This window comes from Rattus norvegicus, chromosome 4 (assembly GCF_021556685.1).
Source record: "Rattus norvegicus strain SHRSP/BbbUtx chromosome 4, alternate assembly SHRSP_T2T, whole genome shotgun sequence".
Classification (NCBI taxonomy): Eukaryota; Metazoa; Chordata; class Mammalia; order Rodentia; family Muridae; genus Rattus; species Rattus norvegicus.
Genome location: NC_141537.1, coordinates 104,831,481 through 104,839,347, shown reverse-complemented (window position 1 = coordinate 104,839,347; position 7,867 = coordinate 104,831,481). Strand labels below are relative to the sequence as shown.

The 7,867-nt window shown below is 40.5% G+C and overlaps 1 protein-coding gene across 7 annotated transcripts in view; it reads left to right on the top strand.

The window, feature by feature from the left end:
- Positions 1-2,401: 2,401 nt before the first annotated feature.
- Kdm3a (lysine demethylase 3A) overlaps positions 2,402-7,867 on the top strand; it is a 44,221-nt gene continuing 38,755 nt past the window's right edge. For 3 of the 7 annotated variants that reach the window (XR_015685544.1, XM_087657409.1, XM_087657410.1), the window contains exons 1-3: positions 2,485-2,556; positions 2,813-2,895; positions 3,120-3,335. Coding sequence is in view for 2 of the 7 variants with exons in the window: in XM_087657409.1 (XP_087513535.1) it covers positions 3,150-3,335 (186 nt within the window). In the remaining 5 variants the exon portion in view is untranslated. 7 annotated transcript variants of the gene reach the window in all.

Here is a 7,867-nt window from a genome sequence, read left to right as displayed (position 1 = left end):
ACAATGCTGACAACTGAATGATCTTACCCTTTCTTCCAGTCCATTATCTGTTAGTTGTTTTCTCAGGGTTACCACATGTACATACACACACAAACACACACATTGGTTTCTAGGAAGCTCATTAAAGTTTTAAGCTCATGAACATTTAATTTCTTTTTAATATTTCTGGCAGCTCTATCAGGAATGCAATGGAAAATAAGAGAGGTAATATGGGAAAGAACATTACTAAAATGAATTACATATGAAAATGTCCAAATAAAATCCATTATTTTATACAATGATTATAGTTAATAGTTAGCAATAAACATGATTATTTCCCAATACCTGTGCTAAATAAAAGAACTTTCCATCTATGTTTGTATTTTGTTGCTGTATTTTTTTGGTTCTTATTTGGTAATAAGACTTTGTAAGTTCATAAAGTATACTGGATAGCTCTCCAACTTTTCTTGGTTCTGGAATCATGAATAAAAAAAAAATATTGTATGTGTTTTAGTAGAAGTATGCCTAAAATGTTTTTCATGTTTTAGTGGAATTTATGTCTTTAGCAGTTAATTTCAAGTTATGTGTCATGTAATCTAAGTCTTCCACATCCTCTTGTTTTTAAAATTTCTGAGATAGATTTATAGTATTTAATGTGATTATAAGCTGTCAAAACCTTCTTGTAATTTAGTACTATTAACTTAATACTTTCAGTTAGAATAATTCAATAATACATATTATTTTATAGAACCAATCCTTTATTAATATAATTTTTTTCTTTTTATGCTTTTACTCTTAGTCATACACTGTGTAACAACATTATGGTGAATGACACATTACATATACAATGGTGATCCCATAAGGTTTTCTCAGTGACATGGTAGTTTTTATAAGCATATCGTTATCAATATGATGAAATCACCTAACCACCTTTTCTCAGAATATATCCTCATTAAATAATGTATAAAGATGCTAATGTAGTTTTCCTCTGATTAGTCTTATAAAAAATTTACCGTAATAGTTTCAAGCTTCTTATGCTGTACTTAATTCTTATGTCAAAAAATTTTAAACCACTAAGAACCTCTCCATGTTTATTTATAAAATTAACCCATTTATATTTATTGTAAATACAAATGGACTTATTCCTGTCATTTTATTTTTAACCATACTTTCTTCTTCTTTCTTTTGTTTTTCTTGCTCCCATTTCTGCCTTTTGTTGAAGTGGATAGGTTTCTTCATTCCATTTCCCATCTCTTAATGGTTCGAATATCATAAATTGAATTCAGTTTTATTCAACTTCAGCATTATTTAAGCTTTAACATCCTGACGTCATGTATTCAAACCAAGTATTTTTCAAAATGAACATCTGGCACTAATTTGCATTGTGTATTCATTTTCTACTACTTTTTGTACTTTTTCTTAATTCTCATTTTCATACTTTTAAAATTAAATTTCCTTTCATTCTATAATAAAGATTAAGTGCGATGCTAGGTCAAACACCAGGCTTCATAAAGAAGTCTTCAATTATTCATTCCATTTTCTGATTCAACCAAGAATCCTCTGGTCCAAACCACAAAATCGTCTTTTCTCTCCTTTGTCTTTCAAAGTCACCTCTTCCATTAGCTCTTTAATCATCAACTTCATCTCCTTTTTCAATTTCTTTGTTGTCTCAAAACATCTTATATCCACCTTACATTTTTTTTAAAGAAACCCTGCATTCCACATAGTTTTGAATAAATTGTTTGCCTTTAGATTTAATGAACATCGTTTTCCAGCAACTCCTTGCCTTTCTTCATTTATCCTTCAAAATGGCGGACCTAGACAGTCATGATCAATACCACGTGCGCCTGCGCCTCCAGCGGCCATTTCACCCATCAACCCAAGCTCCAGAGTCCGCCCCTTCTGGCGCCTGCGCACGAGCCCCCGGAGCCCAGTCGCTCCTCCCCCTCTAGCTGCGTACGCTTGAAACCGCACGTCCCGGTGCTGTCCCTCCCCCGCAGGCTGTGTACCGCCCCCGCCCCTTTCCCGTGAGATTCTTCCGCCTAGTGGAAGGTCCGTCTTTGCTCGACAGCCTACGCGCTTCAAGTGCAATCCAATAGGCGCTCATGGTCCTGGGTCTCCCCATTCACTCTTATCTGTGAGCCTGTGTGATTTTCTTTTCTGGCCTCAAAGTCGATAACCGATTCGGCGGGACTTTTTTGCGTAGCGCGAGGCAACAAATGGAAGAATGGAGCTGCGGCGGAAGGATCTGCTGATCGCAGTCTGCGCGCTTTAATGGGGGTCGGCTTCCAGTCGGTGCTGGGAGGGGGGAAGGGAGGAGGCAGCCAAGGAATTGTTTTTTTTTCCCGACCCCGCCCTCTTCAGTTTAACCATTAGGAACCAAGAGTTTCCTTGGCTGCCCCGCCTATCCCCCGCGACTCAGCCAATCATCGGTGGCAGCGGCTCCGAGGGGGCGGGCCCGGGAGGCTGTGCGTGTCTTGTGTGAGAGAGCTCTTGAACCAAGTCAGAGCTAGAGTCGGCTGGGCGGCTGGGCTCTCTTGCCGCCGTCGCGGGTGACTCAGGGAGGCGGGAGGCGGGGTAAGCGCTCCGCGGGCCTCGGCTGCGGGAGACAGAGGGAGAAGGGTGAAGGACCCGCGCGGGCGGTCGCCGCGTCTTCTCGGTTCACGGTTCAGGACGGGCGGGGGTGCGCCCGAGTCGGCGGCCCGGAAGCGGGGGGCGGGGGCGCGGCAAGTGTCGAGTCTCGAGCTAGTCCACGGCGGCTCCGAGGCCGCTCGGGGCGGGGACCGGCCGCTGGGACGGGCCCTAGGCACTGAGGGAGCCTTTTCTTTGCCAGGGCGAGGGGACGAACACTTAGGCAAAAGCACTGGCGCTGCGGCTCAGTCCTCCCTTCTCTCTCTCAGTGTCCAGCTTTGAAAGGTTTGGAAAAAGCGAAAGTTGTTGGGGCGAGAGGGTCACGCGGCACTCCGGCGGGTGTTTGCGGGGGGGAGTAGTGGGGGGGTGGGGAGGCGCTGGTGGCAGCTTGGGGTGCGGAATCCACCTGCGGGGGTGTCACTCCACCGGTCCCCGTCGGCGCTTCGTCTTTTCGGGCCGCCTCCGACCTCGGCCGCCCCCATCGCATTTTGTTTTTGTGCCTTCTGCAGGGAGGAGCCCTTCCTGCTGGCGTGGAAACCATGGTGCTCACGCTCGGAGAAAGTTGGCCAGTATTGGTGGGGAAGCGATTCCTCAGTCTGTCCGCAGCTGAAGGCAGCGACGGCGGCCACGACAACTGGGACTTGGAGCGCGTTGCAGAGTGGCCCTGGCTGTCCGGGACCATTCGAGCAGTTTCTCACACTGACGTTACCAAGAAAGATTTGAAGGTAAAAAAGCAAAAAGACGAAAACAAAATACAAAACCCCTAAACAAACAAACAAAACCATCTTCTGGGGGCTGGGCAGTCAGACGGTTTTCAGTTACCTTGGTAACGGGACAGTCAAGCGCCCCTCCCTCCCTTTTCTGAAATGGGCCACTAGAAAGTTGGCAGGTGATCAGAAGGTGCAGAACTCTAGACCATGAAAGTCTTTGAAATGGTGTGTAGTGTTAAGGTGTGTTTGGCCTAGAGCTCCAGTGGCCCGAGATCAATAGTGGGTTTAGGATTGTTCAGACATGCTTCATTAACGCAGGCACTGGGTCCCGCTGGGACAGTCTGATTATGCCCTCAACGGGAGGAATATTGTTTATTAGTAATAGGTTAAAGAAGTGGATGACATTTAGAGTCACCATTGAGGGCTAGCTTGGAAGTGCTTTCAAAAATGAAGATTTCAGGTGGGGTGTTCCTTTTTATTTCTTCATTCAACTTCTTAAACTTTACAACGTGGAAATGGAGTGTGAATGTAAGGGAAGGAGCTTAGTTGTGTTTTTTAGTTCTGTTTGGCTTGTTCGGTGGGTATTTGTGGATGTGTGGTTAGTGAGGCAGGAGTGGGAGGGACTCTGGTTGTTAATGAGGCTGGGTTGTTGTGGGTACAGCCATGTATGGAAGCCTTGGGTGGAGCTGTCCCATATAGGGTGTTTGAGAGGAAGGAGAGAAATGGAACCGTGTGACCAGCGAACACATTCTGGAAGGAACCTTTTTCAGTTAGATCTTTTGAAAGGAATGAATTCTACTCTGTGATACAAATATTGGTGTGACAAAATAGTAGGGAAATAACCAGTGAGGAAGCCATTGTGCCCACAAAGACTCCTTGTGCAAAAACATCTGAAAAAAGATTCCTAACAAAGGCTCCATAGTGATTATAACTTAAAGAAAGTTTGTCAAGACAGAAGATATTTCTACTCTGAATAATGTGCATGCCTTGGGATCTTCTGTTTTTGCCATTTTCTTGAAAACTACTTAAAGGAAGCAGGTTTTAGCCATTGTGAGTTAAATGTTGATTTCTGAGACACTTCATTTGAACTCAGTTCATGCCTATACTATTATGAGTCTTGAGAGGATCATTGGAAAAAGTTACTTGCCTATGTGTTTTCAGAGTTTCCACCATGTGCCTTGTGTTCGTGTTGCAAAGGAAAAATGACCCCTGGGCATTTAACCTCGTTGCAGGCATCATAATGATCACTAGCAACTGCACTCTACTTGGTCCTTACAGCAGTGCTTTGGGCTACTAAGGACTGTTTGTTGTTGATCCCATGTTACTGATGAAGACCTGTGCCTGGGGAAGGCTGAGGTTCATGGCCTATGGGCCCCATCCTTAGAAATTAACATGGCCTGTACTCCAGTCCAGGAAATTTCCCTACTTCCCCCTTAGCCATCATGCTGCCTGGTCAAAGTTGTGCCACAGAGCTGCCACTACTTAGACTCTGAAACATGTCTTTTCTCTTCCATTCCACTTATCTACCAAATCAAGGTTTAGAGGCAGGTGTATGCAGATGACCAGCCTGTTTGCTCTAGGCTAATAACCTTTGTATCTAATATAGGCTCATGTACTAGATTTCAATCGTAATTGTGGGGTTTGTCTTTGTTTTTGTTTTGTCTGTCAAGTTAAAGAAGAAATTCTAGTATATTTATTTGATCTGATCTAAATGGGAGCAATATTTAAACTTTATAGTTCTTAGTTCTTGGGAGGTTGACAAGAGACTAGATTTCCTTCTCATGATTAAGGGCCTGTTGGACTTCACATGTAATGTAAAAGGTCTTTAACTTATATTGTTCCCCCCCTCCCAAAAAAAAAAAAAACCCTTTTAGGGGGAGCTTCACTTTCAGACAAGTCTTTGGTCTGGGCTGCTGTAATTAGTTACTAAATAATGATGGGAGGACTTGAATCAGTTTTTAACAGTGTATCTTCTAGGATTTCAGTTCAAAAACAATTTTGTTATGGGTTTTGCCTGAGAAACTCTTACAACTCAGTCCTTCTCTAAGGTACAAATCTGCTTCGGTTTGTCCAAGCATTTACTGCTACATTCCCTAGTTGATCGCAAAAGTAATTAAGTTGTATTTAACAAAAATGTATCTTACAACTCTAGAACCAAGTTATATTCAGTGAGAATAAAGCAACAACCAGTAATTAAAACCATGTTTACATCTGGGCCTAGGGGTCTTGATGGTTTGAGGGTGTCTTGTGATGGAGTTACTAGGCTAAATAAAAGAGAATTTCAGGTTGTATGCAACTGTTTATTTACTGTGTGCAAGTCCAGCTTTTCTGGATGAAGGAAAACAAGTCGAAGGCTGCTTAACATTGTTTCATCTGGAAAACACTTTGTAACAAAAGGAATTTATAGGTTAGAAAAGCAATATCCAGAGTAGTGGATTTTGAAGAAGTTAAGGTGAAAACATTGTTAAAGTAGGTCATTGTTAAATAATTATTCTGTGGTGTCTTTTGAACCCTTCTAAGTGTCCTCAAATTGGGTAAGTTTTGGTTTTTTTTGTTGTTTGTTTTCTTTTTTCTTTTTTTTTTTTCTTTTCTTTTTTTTTTTTTTTTTTTTTTTTTTTTTTTTTTTTTTTTTTTAGTGTAGGAAGTGAGATTGAAAGAAATTAAGTAACTTGTTCACGCTTCTCTCCAGACCTTAGGCAGTGGCTTTCATTTCAGTTAGAGTGGAGGTAGGGTGCATTATTATGCGAGTTTCTTTATGTCTAACAATGGAACTTTGCTTGGCATTTAGTATGTGTTCAAATACTTGGATGAATAAGTGAAGGACTTAGGAGAACTTTTCCTTTGCTATGGGGAAACAGGAATAACTTACTGATGAGGCAGAGACCGTTTCCTAGATTTAAGGACTTGTTTTATCTAACCCTACTGTGTCTTCTTGAGCGGGAAGGGTACATTTGCGTGTTGGGAAGGTCCTCTACCCCTACTTGCCTATGTAGGTCTTTAGTTTCTTTGTCTGCTTTCTTGAGTTTTCTGCTCCTTCCTTTGGCTATCTTTAGCAAATAAGTATAAACTGTTTCTTACTGTTGTCAGCAGTTAGATGTTCTCTGCCCTGTTGAACTGTTAGAACTGGAAAATTGTGAATCCCACTGCCAGTGAAGCTGTGTGAAACTAGAAACTCATAGCACAGTGCAATAAACAGTTTACCTCTTACAATTGAATGTTAGGTTGTAGAATTTTCAAGTAGCATTGCACATATACATATATGCACACTCATTGAATTCTTTTGAATTTATGGAGTGGTGAAACTTCTAGTGCTCTATACATTATAAAGTTGGCATAGAGTCAACATATAATCAAAACTACACTAACCACACCATTCTCTGAACTTGGAAACATTTTTCTTGGCGTTTCAATGGTTTTACAATTATATACCAGGTGAGATGAGTTTAAACCAAAATTGGTAGGTTTGGAGAATAGCTTGATTAGAAGTAACATTGCTCCATGTAACATACAGACTTCATTGTTGGGAGAAAAATTAGCTTGAAATATTTAGAACTATCTAAAATCAAGATATTTGATAGACTAATAGGCACCACTTATACTCTATTAAAAGCAAATGTGGAAAATACAGGTAATCAACCATAGTTTATTAAGCACAAATAACATTTGTTTGTATGCCCATGAAAAGAACACAATGGAAACCAGGTAGATCGATCAGCTCATAAACTTGTATGGGTTACTTTAGTTATCTTTGCATATCATCTGATAGAAATATTGGCAGAACATCTTAAAAGGAGTGCCCTTTATTTGATAACTTGAGACAGGTTTCATGTACTGAATTTGTATCTGAAGAAGACCTTGAGCTTTAACCCTTGCTTTTCCATCACCATGCCTGACTTAACTCAGGACCGACCTCAGGCATGCTACACTAACGTCCACTAGCTTCTAAAAGATATGCATGGTTTTGATAGGAAACTAAAAAATGTTGAGGAAAGCTCATAAGTTTTAGATTACAGTAAATATTTTGTGCAAGTCATTTTTTTAAACCTAATTTTTTAAAGCTAATATGAATTTTAGCCAAATACAACCTGATACTTGAAAGTCACGTAGATTTGTCCAGCCTTTGGCATGTGCCCCAGAATATCTATAAATACAACCCAGCCAAAAATAAAATTATAAAATAGGAGAGCTTTTTCTTCTTTTTAAAAATCATGATTGTGTTGTTTGGGCAATTGAGGTTTATAGATGATGATATCATTTTGCAGTTTAAAAGAATTGGAGAGTTTTGAGTAGCTAAGGTTTTTGTTTTTGTTTTCCCTTCTAAGTATTTCTAATGTGAGAGTGCTCTTGTGTGACTTTTAAATTAGGTTATCTTAATGGATAATCTGAATGGGTAATAATTGTGATCTTAAGGTTTGGGAAGCCACTTATGGCATGTTTTTTTTTAATCTAAATTTAGTGAGATGCATGTTACTATTATGGTTTTGAAGCTAGTAAAATAAGATTTAGAAGATTAAATTTAGGATTTAGAGGGGTTTTTTTTAGCCAGT